At 50.7% G+C, this 18,786-nt stretch overlaps 1 protein-coding gene across 3 annotated transcripts in view; it reads right to left on the bottom strand.

Moving 5' to 3' along the window:
* Positions 1–18,786, bottom strand: part of Ksr1 (kinase suppressor of ras 1) — a 129,239-nt gene that overhangs the window by 55,545 nt on the left and 54,908 nt on the right. For all 3 annotated transcript variants that reach the window (XM_052197433.1, XM_052197434.1, XM_052197435.1), the window contains exon 2: positions 1,772–1,912. In XM_052197433.1, coding sequence (XP_052053393.1) covers positions 1,772–1,912 — 141 coding nt within the window. The remainder of the gene's footprint in view (positions 1–1,771; positions 1,913–18,786) is intronic.

The following is an 18,786-nucleotide window of genomic DNA, read 5'->3' as shown; positions in this document are numbered from 1 at the left end:
AAACTCCAGAGTATTCACGGAGTGTCACAAAAATACTGGTTACTGTCACGTCTAATAGCCAATGGTTGGAGTTGGCTTTTGTCTGATAACTTATCACATCCAATCAGGAAACATTGATAAAGAAACCATAAATAAGACACAAGTGTGAAACCATGAGAAAAACACACTGGGTTAACTGTCAAATGAGAGTAAAACAGAAGATGATTCTAGATGGTCCCCGTGAATACTGTCCCACAGAAGTACCAGATGAGCCGTGCTCTTACATTCCAATCTGAGCAGCCACACTTGAAAGACCAAAACCAACCAACCAAACAAGCAAACAGCTGAGCATAGCGATGCACACTTATAACCCAGCATTTGAGAGGCAGAGGCAGGAGGATCATCCCAAGTCTGAGGCCACACTGCTGGTCTACATCCAGAGTTCCAGACCAGCCAGGGCTATATAGCAAGACCCTGCCTCAAAACCAACCAACCAATCAAGTACAGGACAATCAAATCAAAGACACAGGAGGGTAATTTTAATGTTACAAACACATGTCCAAGAAAGACTGTCCCTCCAACATGTCACAGTCAGGAAAAGTCACACACAAAGGCATTTTATACTGTTTCTTTGGTATCCAGACTTCAGACTATAGCTCTCATCTAAAGGCGCAGGTACAGCTGCCTGAGACCAGTGTCTGGCTGGTCCTAACCCCTTAGAAATGTTATAAAGATTTTCACATCTTTATAAGAAGGATCAGAATCTCAAAGGGCTGTTTGAGTTTGGTTTTTGTTTAGTTTTGTTTCCTGAGTGGCAGAGACAGGCAGGATACCCTTCCCTTGTTCTTTTTGTTCTCCTCAGGGCCCACACTGAATGGACTTAACTGTAAGCACTAGTGAGGGTTAGAATAGATGTAGGAGATTGTAGGGGGAGGGTCAGTCTTTCATTTTATGAGACTTGACCTGGCAGAGCACAGCTCCCACCTGGCTGCTTCTGTGGGCTCTGTAAGCACCGCCCTGCACCCTGACACATTCTCCAAGTTCACTGCTGGTTAAGGGGTAGGTTGGGGTTGGGTGGGATGGAAAGATGAACTGAAGAAGACAACATAGCTCCGGCAGTCGGGCGAGGACGCTGAGCTCAGGCTCTTGTTTCCCAATGCCCTGGCTGCCGCCTGCCAGCTGTGTGCCCTCAAGCATGACGGAAAAATGGCAAAGCCCTCCTTATAGAACTCTGAGCAGAATGAAATAATTGCATTTTCTTTTATTGTGTGCATAAGTACTTTGTTTACATGCATGTATGTGCACCGTGTGCATGCTTAGTGACTGTGGAGGCCAGAAGAGGGCATCTGATCCCCTGGAACTGAAGTTATGAATGGTCGTGAGCTACTGTGTGGGTCCCGGGTCCTGGTACTGAACCCAGGTCCTCTGCAAGAGCAGTTACTGCTCTTCTTAAGCTCTGAGCTATCTCTCTAGCCCCAAGGTCACAATGTCAAAGTGTTAAATTCAATGTCTGCCATAGAGACATTCCAGGAAAGGTCATTGTCATGATCAAATGAATGACCAGTTTGCTGGGGCTATCCCAGCTTATGTGGCAAGGGCACCTGGGGCACTTGCTATAGCCACAGGAACCCTGGGTTGCTCCTGCTTCCTGCTATTCCCCAGCCCCCATGCCATCCTCTGCCCCTTCCCAAGAGCAGAGCACTGAGCCCCTTCATCTTAGCCATTCTCAAGTTTGGATGTGGTCCCCACTCATCCCCTCTTGGCCGCCCCTGGCCTGGGTCCTGCCGCGTACCTGCACCACCTCAGGCCTCACGTTGAAGATGTACAGCCAGTCACTGAAGCGCGGGTAGCTGTTGAGCTCGGCGGTCCTGTGGCTCGGGCTCACGCTCAGCTTGCTCTGCCGCTGCTTACAGATGTACCGCACCAGCTTTGCCTGCGGGAAGACCAGCAAAGAAAAGGTCACCTTTATGGGGAGCACAAGCATGTGGCAGCCATGTGCCCTCTGGGGGAAGCTCAGGCAGATGCCACGGATATGCTGAGAATAGAGACGGCAGGCAGGTCGTGGGGGACCCCTTGCTGCCATTCAGCAAGGTGAAGAAAGATACAAAGAGGTAGAGGAGGTGGAAGGTCTGGTCACAAGCATCCTCGCTGAGGCTGGCCAACTGCACTGCCTTCAGAACCAGCCCTGTAACAGGAAAGGTTATGACTAGTCAGAACAGGAGCAAGCTAAACAGAAACCAGCCTTCCTCCTGTTTGAAGCACAAATATGGACAACTGAAAACAAAGAAGGGGCTATGGAGGGAAACTTAGAAAGATGGGGCAACTGTGATTCAGACAGCCTGGGCAAAGGGTCTTCCCTCATGTATGTGTGTCTGTGTGTGTGTGTGTGTGAGTGTGTGTGTGTGTGTGTGTGTGTGTGTGACTGCATCACACTGCCCATCACTGCACAGAAAGGCACCAACATGGTGGCTGTGAGTGGAAGGGGACAGTGCTGGTAACAGCCCTTGACTGGAGTCTCCACACAGGCTATTGGGGATTTACACCCAAGGATATCGGCAAATTCCAGACACACGGATGGAGCTGTGCTTCCCAAGGGAAGAATGGCCAAAGCTCAAGTGAGATAAGCCTGACCAAGGACGGACTGACCCAGGGCAAGCACAGAGCTCTCAGCAGACTGAGGAACACAGGGCAGAGGCAAGACACAGCGGAGACCACAGCTAGGACCTGCTGGGAGAGGAGGCTGCTGCAGCTGAGGCGATCCAGCAGGCTCCAGAGCGGAGGATACCACCAACCAGAGAGAGCAAGGGAAGCCCGTGGTATCCAGTGAATGTGAGAATTTTGGAGACCAGGCTCTAGAGCTACTGTAACTTTCAATGTCCCCCCTAAAAGTCAAGCACCTCCTAAAAGCTTGCCTGAACTAGGTATACTGAACTAGGATATAAGATACCCACCGCCGCCCCCGACAAATAACACATTAAGTCCCCCGACCATGAAGGCAAGGCATCTCACGCATGTCCGCCCCCTCATGTCTGGTACTGCACCTGGGTGTGACTTGTGCTTCCAGACGGCTGAGGAAGGAAACCCCGGGGTTCTAATCTCAGGATTTCCACTCAGTCTCTTCCTCTGCTTGAAGTGGCTTGCAAACCCCACCTTCAGAGGGTTGACCAGAGGCGGGCCTACCTATCAGATAGCTATGAGAACTCAAAACTACCCCTTTTCACATTAATGAAAGAGGTGGCTAGGCTCCTAACATTAATAGTATCGTCAATAATAGCCACCCATCCCAGTGAGGGGCCCACAGGCTGGACCTCTGGAGGATGATTAATAACACATGTTTTACATAGGACTCTGGCTGTGGCCAGCCGATGCAGGGAAGCACCAGCCTGGCCTAGGCCTGAGCCAGCCTGTGGGTCTCCAGTTCCACTTGTCCGCCCTCCCCAAGCCATGTTCAGCCACTCGCTCATCTTTGTGCCACTGAACCTCTTGCCAGGAATCCCTGGCCCTAGGCTAGGCCTCCACACCCCTTCCTCCAGGAAGCCCCCAGGCCCTCGCCCAAATGACTCTCATGACTCTCAGTCCTTCCCGCTGGTCTGGCTCTCTCCCTTTAGGTTACAAGTTCTGCAAGGCCACAGGTCTAGTCTGCACCTCTGATTACCATTAGATGCCCAGAAGCCTGGCACATCCTTTAAAAAGATAAGTTTTCCCAACATGGCCTAGGCCTCACAGCTACACTCGTTCCATGCCCTACCACTGAACTATACACTAATCTCATCTTTCTTATAAAGATGTTGGAGTTCTGGGCTAAGTATCACAAAGCAGGCAATGGGCAGGGCTGTGTAACACCACCAGTGGGGCCTGGGCTGAATGAGGAACATGGCAAGTCCCTGGTGCGTTATAACTGATGGCAGGCAGCTAGGGAGTCCTGGAGCTGCTGTGTCCCGTGAACTGGCTAAGGAGCAGTGCTCTATCCTATCCATGAAAAACAGCAGCAAACTGTCACCTAAGGGTTCCCATCACAGGGAGATGGAGCTGCTCTCACTTTCTGTGAAAGTTGCCACAATCCCGGAAGCACCAAATGACCACTTTCTGAGACAAACCGCAGCAGGGCCTGCCAGTCAAGCCTGGGGGTGTGCCGGGGGACCTCTCCTCCATGGTGTCATTTCCTCTTTCCCACAAAACCCACAAGATCTACATTTTCCGGAATTTAAAGTACCCGAGGTTCCAGCGGGGTGGCCAAAGACAGTGCCAGGAATCGTTAGGATGCTGACCACAGGCGGGCCTTGGTCTGCCCATCTCAACAGCCATTTGCATCAAGAGTGTGTGCCCCACTGTCCTTGACACACAGCCAGGTTTACAGTGTGTAAAAGCTTTGGTGAACCCACAAACAAGTCGGCAGGTCCTGTATACAGCAAGCACTCACTAAGCAGCCTAGACAGAAAGATCTACTTTTTGCCCAGAGCTTTGACAGTTAAGATCAAAGATCTTAAGAGAAAAGCCCTGGGGCTCAGCTTCAACCTCGGAAATACAGCCACATGTGGAGGCTGACGCTGGTGAGCTACCTACAAGCGTATTTGGAACTAACAAGAAAACTGCAAGCCCCACCGTGTAACTGCAAGCTACTCAGGACACCCCTGAAGACCACCAGGTCATGAGGAAGACTGTAGCTACCTGAGTGGAACTGTCAAATGAACTGAATCCTACCCATTCAAAATACTGTAAATGTGGGCTGGAGAGATGGCTCGGCAGTTAGGAGCACTTAGGACTCTTGCAGCGGACCTGAATGCAGTTTCTAGCATCCGTGCCAGGAAACTAACAATTGCCCAGAACTCCAGCTCCAGAGGATTCCCAGGTCTCTGACCTCTGAGAATACCAGCACTTATATGCACGCGTGCACACACACACACACACACACACACACACACAATCAAACATAACCTGAGTTTGGTGGTACACACTTTTAATCCAGTGCTCAGGAGGCAGAGGCAAGTAGATCTTGGTATTTGTGGCCAGCCTGGTCTACAGATGAGTCCCAGGACAGCCAGGGCTACACAGAGAAACCCTGTCTCAAACAAAAACAAAAACAAAACCAACAAAAAACCCAAACACACATAAAAAAGACACAGTGACATGGGGGAGACCGTGAACTCTGAGACCACAGGCTGCCCTCAAAGTCCCTTACTGTCTCAATCTCCTATGCAAAAACAGTCAAGGGACTTTGTGGGCCACAACAGGGTTGATCTACCTGAAAGGCTAAATTGTCTAGCCTGAGCCAGGGTAGTGGTGGATACCTGTATTCCAGCCTGAGCCAGGGTAGTGGTGGATACCTGTATTCCTAGCACTTGGGAGGAGACAGCAGAAGAATAAGAGTTCAACATCAACTTAGTAAGTTTGAGGCCTGCCTGAGCCACATGGGACCTGGGGGTGGGGTGGGAGACTCGCCTGAGCAGGGAAACGCTTGCTCAGTGATGGTCAGCATCCTTGCCAGGTGGTCTTCAGGTCCTCTTTCGTCACCTCGATGGCAAGGACTGTGCCAGTGAGTGCTCGCCCACCTCCAGGGTAAGAGCTAAAGGCAACGAAAGCTAATGCTGACCTCAGAATAATGCTTGGGATTATAGATCAAGAATGTTTAAGTAAAATGTATGTTGTGACATGACCTGTGTTCCTCTAAGTATGTACAGAAGATATATTGCTTCTGGGCATGCACACACACCTGTGCTTAGAGACAGAGGTAGACTCTTGTTTTCAAGTACTTCTCTTTAGTTTTTGAGACAGGGTCTCTTACTAACCCTGGCACTCAGGGATTCAGCTGGACTGGCTGGATAGCGAACTAGGGAGATCCACTGGTTCCTGCTTTGCCCTGAGCTCTGGGCTTACAGAGAAGTACACCAGTTTATACAGAGGTGTTGGGATCCAAACTCAGCAAGTGCTTTGCTGACTGAGCCATTTTCCTGCGCCCAGGTGCATTTGCTTTTAAAAGTAAGAAGGCCAGTATCTAAGCTCGCCTGGGTGCCTCTGGTGTCTGCTCTCTCCTTGGCACCAGATAGTGTGAATGCCCTGGGATGGCACGGGTTGTGGGGATGCTGCTTGCCCAGGTGAGTGCCTGCACGTGAGAATTTTGATCAAACTCACGTGTTACTAGCTACACCCTCGCTGCTCTGGGCATGACCCAGACTCAAGCCTCCCAAAGAGAAGACACTAAGAACAAATGCATCTTATTCAAACCCCATAGGGTATCTAGCAGATGTCATGGCCAATCCTGGGGCCATGCTGATCTGGAAGTGGGAGCTCTTCTGAGGTGATTATTAAGCTACTCATGGGCTTTGCACAGAGAAGCTGGTTGCAGAGCAGCCACTGTTGGGGGACTGGCTGATGCTAGACAGACAAACATACGACTCACATTCAAGGATGCTCAAAGCCTCCGTTTGTCTCCAACATCCGATCTACCCAGTTAAGGCTCTTGTTCCATCTGAAGGAAGCACCAGGTCAAGCAGACCTCAGCCCCATACCACTGCCCATGTGGCACAGCCTAGATCAGTTTCCCTATCTGTCTGCTGTGTTCCCTGTGAACTCCCCTGCCCGTGCTCAACACCCAGGACATGGCAAGGAGCTTGTGAGTGTCACACTCCAGCTCAGCCGGCAGTGCACAGAGGCGTAAGGACCTCTGGTATATGTCACCTGGTACCTTCACAAAAAGCACCTCTTTCCAGAGAGGTGACTCTGCAAATGATGTCAGCACTACCCTAAAGTTGCAGGGCCTGGGACTGTGAGGTCCTTTCTGTAGGAGACTTATAAACTGGAGACCTGGGCTAGGAAAGTGGGCTCAGATGTCACCCATTTCAGGGCAACCCTGTGGCCTAACTCTCTAAGCCCAAATGCAGGGAAGGAGGTTAAGTCTGCAGTAGCAGACGTAACCGATGCAGGAATGTACAGGGGCCAATGGATGCCAGGAACAGGCTGATGCAGATGCTGGAGTCCTACAGAGGCAGGCTCCCTGGATTATGAAAATCATGAAATTGTGTTGGTGCTCAATTACAAACCTGGCAGGAGAAACCCCTACTGTCCCCGTTGGCGTAGTGCCTATCTCCTTCTCTGACTGGATTCTCAATGGCAATTGTTGGAGGTAGGGATCTTTTTAGATCCCTGATAAGTACCAAGGTAACATTCCAATCGCCACACAAGTCCAGACGTAGTCATATCTGTGGAGCACCTTTCCCTCACAACATAAGCACACAAAACCAAAAACATTAGACTCTGACATGCTTAAAAAAGATTCTATTAAAAAAATTAAAAAAAAAAAAGAAAAAAAAATATTAGCAAGGTATGTTTTTTTGTATTCTGACTAAATTTGTAAAATGTCCTTTGAAGTTCATGTGTCATCCATTTGCTATGAGCATTGAGGCTGGAATACTATATCGAATAAAAAAAAAAATTAAAAAAAAAAAGAAAAAAAAAGATTCTATTATTTTCACTTCATTTTTTTGAGACTGGGTCTTACCACGTAGTTCTGTCTGGCCTTAAACTCCCTCTGCAGACCAGGTTGGCCTCTATCTCACAGAGATCCGCCTGCCTCTGTCTCCCAAGTACTGGGATAAAGGGTGTGTGCCACCACACCTGCCTTATTTTTACATATGTGTACCTGTTTGTGTCTGTGTTTATGTATGTACATGGGGGTCTCTGTGGAGTGTCAGATCCCTTGGGGCTAGAGTTAAAGGTGGCTATGGACCGCCCTACAGAAGTGCCAGGTCCTTTGCAAGAGCAGCAAGTGCTGCTAACCACTGGACCATCCTCCCGTTCCCCTTTCCATGCTTTGGATGGGGGTGCTGAGCAGCTGGCTTGACTCACTCGCAGGCTAAGGACACCTGCCCACCAAACCAGCCTTAGCAGAATGACAAGCTCTTCACAGCCGTTCAGCATATGCTAAGCCCACGTGACGTGGAGCTGTATTTTACTATTCCCAGGACACCAAGAACTTTGTTGTAATTTTTTAATCACATAGTTACAGAAACAATCTAGTCTGGTGCTCTGTCCCGTAGGCCCACATAATCTCCAAAAATGTTGACTCCTGATGCATACTTCTTCAGCCTGGCTGAGCTGTGTTGACCACTACACTGAGAAAGACTGATTTCTCTTGTGACCAAAATCCAGCAGTGCCCAGGCTGTATCCGGTAACAGACCTATGCATAAAAGCCACCATATCCCCATATCTCTTAATTGGTTCTATTCATACAAGAAGGCCAGCATCTCTGGTCTGATTTGTAACTCTTGAGCTACACCTAACCCCTGGTCCCAAATCAGCTCCAAATTTACTGAAGCCTGCCACTCCCCTGCCTAGGACCCGTGGCGACCCTTCTGAAGTCAGCATGTTCTACAGCCTGAACAAAAGTTCCTTGCTCATCCCTATCCTCTAGATCCACAGTCCTCAAGCCAATAGACTAGGTCCCAGTCTCCTGTACCCTTCACTAGTACCCTTCATCTTTACTCCCACATGGCTAGCAAAACACACACACACACACACACACACACACACACACACACACGCACACAATTTACATGGATGTCCATACCAGTTCTTGCTAGAGCCAAATTCCTATCTATATCTTTCTAACCTCTGAAAGTCAGTAAAGCTGTCACGACCCACTACACCCAGAACAGCTCAATGGTTCCTAAAGTCACTGTCCCTCCTTGCTGCCTCTCTGCCCCGGGAAATGTCCCCTTCCAGCTTCCATCTCCTTTTCAAAGCTGGATGCTTTTGGAGACTTCCTGCCAACCCAGCTGGCTAAGTACTCTGGTCCGGCTACCATGGCCAACATGTTGCAAAACAGTTTCTGGGAATGCAAGGAGGGCTCGGGGGGCTGCCACACAGCTGCTGGCTCCACACAGGCACGGGCTTACCACAGCACTTGGTCCTAGAGGTGGCCCTTGGCTCTCAATCGAACCCTGCAGGGTCTCAAAAGGGGCTGACATTAACAGTAGACAGAGTGAGAGCATCAGCCAGGGACGGAGGGGTAGGCAGAAGAGAAAACACCAATGACCCCACACTAAGGGTTTTGCAATAACCTTCCCTGGAGGCTCCTTGGGGAAGCTGCCAGCCCATGCATTTTTTACAGAGACAACCTCCCTGCGAGCCTCTCAACTAGCAATCCTGCTTTGACGTCAAACTCCAAGTCGGGGAACTTCAAACACAAACAAACAAGTCTGCCCCAGACCACAAGTGGAGATGTTCCCAAGGAGGGCCAGCACTGAGAGTGGCCACAGCTGGGAGCATGAAGCTTACTGCCCTGTCCACATCTGCCGAGGCTGAACTCTGTGACCTGGTCCTAAGCTGCAAATGCAAGGGTCTCCCCCACAAGCTGCTCCCTGGCCCTGTTGGCAGCCGTAGGCACCCACTGGGGTGCAGTGATGGGTGCAAGTGACCCTGCCCTTGTCCTTGCAGCACTCCAGCCAGCTCGCTCCTCTGCAAGCAGCACTATCCTCAGATAACATCACAAGGTCTAACCACTCCGAGACTATGTACTGCAGCCAGGAAGTAGAATGGCCTGCTCAAAGGCACTTAGTGGGGCTTGCTGAGAAACTCCAAGTGTAAGGCAGGCAAGGTTGACAGATAGCCAAGGATCTGACTTCTCAGTGACACCTACTGGCCCAATCTTACTCTCCACAGTGGCTGTGAGCCGCAACAAGACTTTTCTGGTCTAAATATCCTAAGACAGCATCCACCCAAGCAGCCAAGGTGGAGCAAACACACTGGCCTTTGCAAAGCAACCTTTGCCTTGGAAAGTCTGTGGGTGATCTGCCCTGAGGCTGTTTTTCCAAGGTTTGCTTCCTGCCCCGACTCATTACTACCCCGAAACCCTTTCCTTTGTGCTGTTGGTCTCTTCACTCCTGGGGAGCCTCAGAGACAAACTAGACTAAATCTGGAGAGAACAAACATTCATATCCTCAAATTCCCCATGTCTTGAAGTGACTGCCCAGGGGGCCAAGAAGAGAAGTGTGTCTGTCCATCATTCAGTCACTCAAGAGTCAAACTGCATCCTCCCAGAGTCAGGTATGGTGTCTGTCATAAGCAGCATGGCTCCCAGGATCCAGTGGGGACAAGAGATGAGTCCACAGGCATGCCTGGCTGGAGAATAGGAGAGGTGAAGAGGCAGAGGACAGATATGTCATGCTCCACGAACATCCATGACACAGAAGCTTCCATGGACATGGGTCATTAACATGTCACTAACATGTTGTGCTTCTGTAGGGGAATTGAGAGGAGAGACAACAGGTCAGGTACTACGCACACATCGGGCCTTCAGACACACCTGTGTCCTGGTTCAAACACCCCCACATAGACCTGCCTGAAGGTCACCAGACATACAACCCTTGAAAGAAATCAGTTTACTTCTCACACACAGAGGTCGGTACATATGCTATGGGATCTCCAGGAGACTGGCTCAACTGGGAAGTATAGGGTTGCCTGGGACCTACAAGAAATCAGAGAGGAGGGCATTCCTAAAATGCAGCCAGGGGCATGGCCCACACTGACAGGAAAATAGGGAGGGCATGCTAGGCGGGGTCACACTATGAGTAAAGATGGGTATCATAAGAGATTTTAAATGGGGGTGAGGGAAGATTGCTGGAGATCTAAAAGGACCAAGAAGAGAAGGGCAGCAGAGCTGGCTTAGGACAATACTGGCTCCTATATGTCCTAGAAAGTTCTGGAAACTTCTAGAAGGTCTTGCAAGAGCACAGCGTTAAAATAGCTGCCATCGTGCAGGTATGGGGCGAGATGTACAAGGAGAAAAGTGATCTGATTTGCATTTCTGAATGATCATCATTTTGGAAACCATGTGGAGAACAGATTGAAGTGGGTGTGGAGAAAGCAGAGACAGGAAAATCAAGGAAGAAGGACCCCACCGCAACTCGGCACAAGATGAGAACAAACGGTTATTTAGCTAGTGGTGGAGTGGGTGGCACCAAGAAGCAGACCCAAGAAGAGATGTTCTATTGGCTTTTTTTTTTTTTTTTTACTATAAAGATAAGGCTTCCTTCTTGCTCGTCCCGGGCATTTTTGGCATACCAGCACTCTGGAATGCAGGAAGCTGAGCACTGTAGCTCAGAACAAATGAACTAACCACGTGGAGCCTGGGTGGTTGTTTGATTTACTAGAACTTGGCACTTCGTGTGTTCTGGGGTGGGGAAGCCTTTTGCCAAAGGACCAACCTGGCAGGGCACAGAGTGCAGACTCAATAGTCCAGGTGCACCCCCCTTCTAAACACAGCACCTGCCTTACCTACCAGGGAGGGGCGCCTGTGCTTGCCCAAAGCAAAAGCTGGTGCTTCCCATGTTGTAGCTGAGGTCAGAGACTGCCCAGACTACACGGGCTAACTGGACCAGGCCTGCGAGGGCCCTCTCTAGCCAGCCTATCACACTGGTTCTGTCCACCCCTCTTTGCTGAGGGGAGACAATCTTCCCCACCTTAACTGTAAAAGCTATCAGGGTTCACAGCCACACAACCCAAAGCTCATGTCTTAATTCCACCTGCTGCTACCTGTGGCTTTGGGCAACTGACAGATTGTCTGATCCTTCACTTCCTCTGTCTTAAGTGAGGAAAGAATGACCCCTGGGCAGCCAAAATGTCAGTGTGCATTTTGAGTAGCTAGCATGCTGTGGATCCCCTCCCTCTCCCCCAGGTACCCATTCCCATCCTCCTCCTCTGCAGCTTTTAGCATCATAGGAAAGACCTAACAAGGAAACCAGGTGATGGGAGGCAGGGTGGGCTTCTGGTGGTTTGTGTCCAAATGCAGGATCCGGTTTACTGATCTGTGGCCCCAAGTGGTGACTCCCTGTGGGACAAGGAGAGCACCCGGCCTGAGACATGTGTGGATGTGCACCCTGGCTTCATTAGGGAGTTTCTGCTGTGAACAGACACCATGGCCAAGGCAAGTCTGATAAAGGACAACATTTAATTGGGGCTAGCTTACAGGATCAGAGGTTCAGTCCATTGTCATCAAGACAGAAGCATGGCAACATCCAGGCAGGCATGGTGCAGGCAGAGCTAAGAGTTCTACCTCTTCATCTGAAGACTGCTAGCAGAATACTGACTTCCAGTCAGCTAGGATGAAGGTCTTATAGCCCACGCCCACAGTGACACACCAACTCTGACAGGGCCATACCTTCTAACAGCGTCACTCCTTGGGCCAAACATATACAAATCATTATATACCCCAAGGCCCAAGGCCCAAGGCCCGAGCAGTGCCTCTGAGACAGACCTACAATGGGATCAAAATGACACAACCCGCTGCTGTGTGACAGTGTTTACGGCCACACGTTACATGTGAGTTACATGTTTATGCTGAGTTACAAAGCTTCACACATGCCACTTGTCAGAACTTAGCTCCCTCTCCACCTGTTCCTGTAGCCACAGAATGGGGTGGAGGGAGACTCCGCCCCCCAGGAAAGCATGGCTTTAAGCTGAGAGACCAAAACACTGAGTCCCAAGCAGAGTCACTATTCGGTAGGCTGGGGGCGCCTGGACAAAGCCATCACCACTCCTTTCAGAAAGGACCCTGTGAAGGCCACTCAACTAGTCGGAATCTTCTCCATTAGGAATAACATGCTCTCCTGTTGGGGTGGGGCGGTTTTATCAGGCAGCTAAAGGAGAGGGAAAGGTGACATGAAAAATAAACAGAAGCCCAAGAAAAGAACTGCACGGGTGCAGTGACGTCAGCTGTGTGCAGGGAAAGAAAGCAAGGCCACCCACTCCAACAAACGGAAGCCAGAAGGTTGCAGCCCGGTCTTTCTGTTCCAAGCACCCACTGCAGCTGTGCTCAGTAAGCAGGCATCAGGGATGGTGGAAGGGCTCAGGCAACAGTGAGACGGCTGACAGAGCTCCAGCTAGTGTGTTCAGGGAGAATTGGCCAGGAACCCTCGATTCTAGGAGTCCTGCAGGCATGGGTTCACATGACCACTGCTCTGCTGTGGATGGGCTATCAGAGCACACTTAGTTTCCTTATCAACGGAAAGGGGTGCAGAGGGAGCCTGGCTAGCACTAGGCTAGGCACACGGAACACTCGTAGTTCAGCCATCTTTATCAGGAAAATTCAAAAGGCCTGCCTGGCATCTTGGAAGGCAGTTAGAGACTGACTTGGCTATTGCCTCAAGCATTCTCCTATGCATTTACAAGCCAAACCTCAAGCTATCTCTGAGCATTCCTTGACAGTGGGTAAGTGCAGGGGAGGCCGGCCCAGATGACTCATGCGCGTCCTCAAGGATACTTTCCTGAGACTTACTCTCTTCCCAGCAGTTCAAGAGCAGTTCAATGGCAAAGCTAGCATGTGTAAAACAGAGGCCTGGGCAGAAGAGTCCAACAAACCATGAGCTGTCCGGCCACAGGCAGCCTGAGACAGCAAGCCAAAGAGACCTTGCCCTAGGCAGGAACAGGGACTGTTCTCCAGGCTTAGGCTGGGGTGACACACAGACACGCCTGTGACCCCAGAGGATCTCTACCAGGACAAAAGGTGATGCATTTGAAAATAAATAGGCTGTAGGCGTCCAGCCTCCCAAGAAACCAGCAGGCTCCAGGGACCCTCAAAGCTGGGTACTCACAGGCCTGTCTTCCCTGCCTGCCTCCCGTAGATAACTCATGGGATTCTCCCTACAACGCTGATGCCAGGCAGCATTCCCATTCCAGAGAGAAATGAGCCAGGGACAAGCAGCCATAGACTGTACAACTCATGCAGGCATAGGAGGACCTGCACGGAGGCTGTGTGTCTGCCTTGGCCATTTTCTTTACCACAGGACCGATAAAACACCATCACCAAAAGCAGCTTGGGAAGGAAAATGCTAACTTCTGCTTACACTTCTAGGTAAGGGTCCATCATCTGGGCAAGTCAGGGCAGGGGGGCTCAAGCAGGGACCTGGAGGCAGGAGCTGATGCAGAGGCCATGGAGGGGTGCTGCTTACTGTCCTCACTATCGCTTGCTCGGCCTGCTTTCTTATAGCACCCAGGACCAGCAGCCCAGGGGTGGCAGGCACCACACACAGTGCACTGGGTCCTTCCACATCAATCATCAATCAAGAAAAATTCAACATGGTTGTGCCCTTAGGCCCATCTGGTGGGGGCAGTTTCTCAAGTGAGGTTCCCTCTTCCCAAATGACTCTATTTTGTGTCACACTGACATAAAACTAGCCAGCACGACGCAGAATGGCAGAAACTGGATCACCTGCTGGGTAGGTGGCAAGTGATGGACATCTTGGTAGGAGGATCACCAAGAAATGAGGACCCAGAGGTCAAGAAACTGAATTCAACACCACTCTGTCAGGTCCTTGTCACAGCTAACCCCCTCTGCACATAACTAATAAGCACCCTGTGTTGTCCCTCCTGTCTTTGACCTAATAGGCCATCCAGCTGTAAACCCCTGCCTTGGGGACAGACCCTTTGGGCCACCCCATCCCACTCATACACACCGATACATCACTGAGGATGCACAAACCTAGGGAGGCACCTAGCAGCTGCTTTGCCACGTGACCAGGAGTACCCAGAACTTTTCAGAAGGCCTGTTCTCTTCCTTGAAGAGAACACATCAGCTTCAGCCTCCTTTGTCAGCACAGTTTCCTCCTCCGGGGTGCTTGGAAACCACAGTTCACTTCTTCCCAACCATGGGCAGAAAGAACCAGATTGAGGGCTTCCTGCCCCATCCTGACTGCAGGCACTCTGTGGACTTGCTCAGCCTTCTGGAGTAGCCGGTCTGAGATGCACGCATCTGCGCACGTCCTTGCGCCAGATAGATCATTTCATCCGCACTCAGACCTCAGGCAAAGCAAGCAGAAGCGCTGTGGGCTGTAATACACTGTGGCCCACAAGGTGAAGCAACACATACCTCAGGTCACTCCGCTTTACAAGGTGACACAGAAGCCACGTCTGCCCAGGGCTATTCCCAGGTGACCCAGATCCAAACTCTTAACAACCAGGTCAGCCAGAGAACAGCTTACTCGTACTTGAGGACCACAAAGGGCACTGTAACTCCTGTCCTCCAGTCTGTGCAGATGACCCCAACAAGGATCAGCCAGTCAGCAGGGGCTACTGTCAGGATTGGGCTCATCAAAACATCAGGATTTGTCCTAACATCTGCAGATCTTACATTTCTAAAATGAGCATGGTCTCCAAAGTAACAAGCCAATGAGAAAACTGAGGTCTGCAGAAGAACAAACAATGACTTAGTCAAAACTACAGTTCAGCATGTTGTTACTGGATGCTGGGAAGCCTGGTTTCCACCTGCTGTGCAAGTGGGGGCGAGCTGCTCTGTCAGCTGCCTATGTGCCTCTGCTGTGTGTACCTTTCTGTGTCTATGGATGTGTGTGTACACATGTTGAGTCAAGGGTCAGTGATGAGTGACTTTTCCTATTGTTCTTCACCTTCTTTCTGAGACAGGAAGTCTCAACACTAGAATTCGCTGACTGCCTGAGCCGGCCAGTCAGCAAGCCCCCAGGACCAGGATCCTCTTACCTCTGCCTCCCCACACTGGTATCTGGGCTTTGTATATGGATGCTAGGGGGTCTGAACTCAGAGCCCCATGATTGCACAGCAAGCATATTTTGACTGAGCCTTCTATCCCAGCCCTGATAGCTAATTTTTAAAGGACAAAGAGTCTCACTATGTAGCCTACCTAGGCTGGTCTCAGACTCTCAATTCTCTTGCCTGAGCCTTCAGAGTGCTGGGATTACAAGCATGCTTGTGCCACCGTGCTTGGTTCTGCTACTTTGATTTCACAGATCAGGGCTGCTCTATAAAGCATCCAAGTGCTAATTTATTGAAGTACTGTATTGTCTCATGGAGGGACGCACATCGGACTCAGAGATTAAGTGGCCAACAGAGGAAGAGGAGGACCCGGATGATGTCACTCCCTTGTGCCAGCCAGGCATCTTAGTTGGAGCTCTTAGCTTGCTCCTAGCCACGCCAGAGAGCTGGGGTCAAGGCAAAGGTGGCTCCCATCTCAGCAGCCCCAGGCAGTGTTCCCCGAAAGAGTCATCAAGAAGACACTAGGAACGGATTTCCCCTAGAGCAGAGGAAGCTGGGATGCGGCAGAAAATGGAGCCAAGTGCTTACAACCAAACCTATATAACCATTTCCACTGGTCCTTCCTGGCTGTCCAATGACTTGGCTTCCTCTGACCTGCAGGGCTGCACCCTTGAGCAAGGGGGAAGCAGGGCGGAGCTCTGACCCTGCAGAGCATTAGCCTGTACTCATATCTGACCTCCTGTACACTCGAGCACTTGTGTTTTCTTCCTGAAAAAGGAAGCCATTTCTCAATCTGTTGCTACACGAGATACTAGGAAACCAGAAGCAAGAGACACATGGGGTACAGGCATGCAAGGGGGGAGGGGGAAGGCTGCTGTGGTGGGTCAGTTGTCTGTGGCTCAGCTGAGGAGCCATCAAGGAGAGAGGGGCAAGGCCTTGCTTTTCAGGGCTGCTCACGACAGAACGGACTTAAGGTCACAACCTGGGAGCCACGTGAAGACGGTGACTATAAAACCAGAGTGAAATGTGACAAAACCACTGAACACGGCTCAACACACAGTTGCGTGTAGTTTTGTTAAGTGACAAAAGCAGAGAGGGAATCCACATGACAGATGAGCTAAACCATTGTTAGGGACGAAACAGGTTCTGGCTAGAAAGCCCATGCCATGGTGGTGTACACCTGAAATCCCAGCACTCGGGGCTCAGGACAGGGAATCACTAGTTCAAGGCCAGTCTTGGCTACATGGTGGGTTTGGCTACACTGTCTCACATAAAAGAAAGTGGAGTGAGCCAGGCAGTGGTGGCACACGTCTTTAATCCCAACACTTGGGAGGCAAAGGCAGGAGGATTTCTGAGTTCAAAGCCAGCCTGGTCTACAGAGTGAGTTTCAGCAGGGCTACACAGAGAAACCCTGTCTTGGGGGGAAAAAAAAAAAGAGGAGGAGGAAGAGGAGGAGGAGAAGGAGGAGCTAGAAGAGGTTAAGAGCACTGGCTACTTTTTCGGAGCACTTGGGTTCAATTCCCAGCACCCACACGACAGCTCGCAACCATCTGTAACTTCAGTTCCGGGGAGTCACACCCCCTCTTCTGGCCTCTATGAGAACCAAGTATACACACAATGACATTCATGGATGCTGGTAAGACACCCACAAACAAAATAAAATGGTAATTTAAAATTTTAAAAGAAAAGTAAGGAAGGGAGGGAGGGAGGGCGGGAAGAAGGGAGGGAGGGTGGGGTGTGGGGGGCAGCTGGCAGGCACAGGGGAGCCAGTGGGAAGGAGCAGAGCTTGTTCTTTCTCCCAGCCTTTCTGTGTTCTGAACACTGTGATTACACGGGCGGATTTTGCAAGGCTGTTACTGGTAATGATACGTGTCAAACTGTCAACCACATACTGACTGTTTCACGGCACGGCGGGGTGTGGGGTGGGCTGCCTGTGTCCGGTCTATAGGGGAGCCACGCCAGGCCTTCCACAGAGGCTAGTTCTGGCTTTGCTGTGCTGGACCCGGTGGACAGTGGATAAACGTAAAGGCCTTGACTCCAGCTCAGGTCAGAGGAACTGACTTTAATGAGAAAGGACATCTGAGAGGACGACGCGAGAGAAGCTACTGGGGGAAAACTGAAGGCAACAGAGCTAAAGTGCGGTGGGCAGGGACGCCTCGGTGGTAAGGGTGCTCTCTGCACGAGCATGAGGACCTGACTTGGCCCCCCGGGTTCCTGTGGAGCATGTAAGAAGCTGCGCTAAGTGAAGTAACAGGACAATCCCTGGCCATCGCTGCCTGACACCCTAGCTCCAGTTCAGAGAGACCCTGTCTCCAGCAAGTAAGACAGAGACAGGGCAGGACATCCAACATCCTCCTGTGGCACACATGCACACATAGAGGCACACGCATAGAGACACAGACACAGACACATGCACACAGAGATACACACATACAAACAGAGACACACAGACACATGCACACAGAGATACACACATACAAACAGAGACACACAGACACATGCACACACAGATACACACATACAGACAGAGACACACAGACACATGCACACACAGATACACATACACAGTCTGTTTCTCTCTCTCTCTCTGTCTCTGTCTCTCTCATTCCTTTTGAGGAAAAGTGAGATTTCAGAACATGTTCACAGAAGAAGGCAGCTTTGCCAGGGATCCTGGAAAGCCAGGGAAAATCCAGGAGGAATCATCTCAAAGGGAAGTTACAGGAAGCCCAGGGGTGCAGGTCTGTACTCCCGGATATTTAGGAGGGCAGGGAAGGTGAATAGTTCAGGAACAGCCTTGGCAACTTGGTGAACCAATGCCTTAGAATGTAAAAAGAGCTGGGGGGGAGGGGAGGTTGTAGCTCAGGGGGAGAGCAGGAGAGCCACTTGCCCTGCCTACATGTTCCAACTCCATCATGAAGCAGGCAAGCTAGAGTGAAGGCCCGGTGTCCCCCTCACTGACACAGCAGTAGGAAATGAAAACACACATGCAGAGCCTTTGTGTGACACCTGCATAGTGGTTCCAACTGGTCCCAAGAAACCCAAGACAGCTAGGAACCTCTGAACTCCAAAGCCACTTCTAGGAAGTTCTCTTAAAGAAACAAGTCTGCTACCGGGGAGTCACAGAAGTGCAATTGGGAAGAGTTGACCACAGAAAGCAGGCTGCTGTGGCCTGTGCGTCTGTGACAGAGACGGGTGGGGCCCCTGACAGAAGCCCTGTGGGAGTGGACTAACAGGGGAGTCCACACCCATGGCTGTGCCACAGCAGAAGTCACACTCAAGCTGAGAAGACAAAACTCTGAGAAGAATCT

The sequence above is a fragment of the Apodemus sylvaticus genome, chromosome 10 (genome assembly GCF_947179515.1).
Source record: "Apodemus sylvaticus chromosome 10, mApoSyl1.1, whole genome shotgun sequence".
Taxonomy (NCBI): Eukaryota; Metazoa; Chordata; class Mammalia; order Rodentia; family Muridae; genus Apodemus; species Apodemus sylvaticus.
This window is presented reverse-complemented; position numbering and strand designations above follow the sequence as displayed.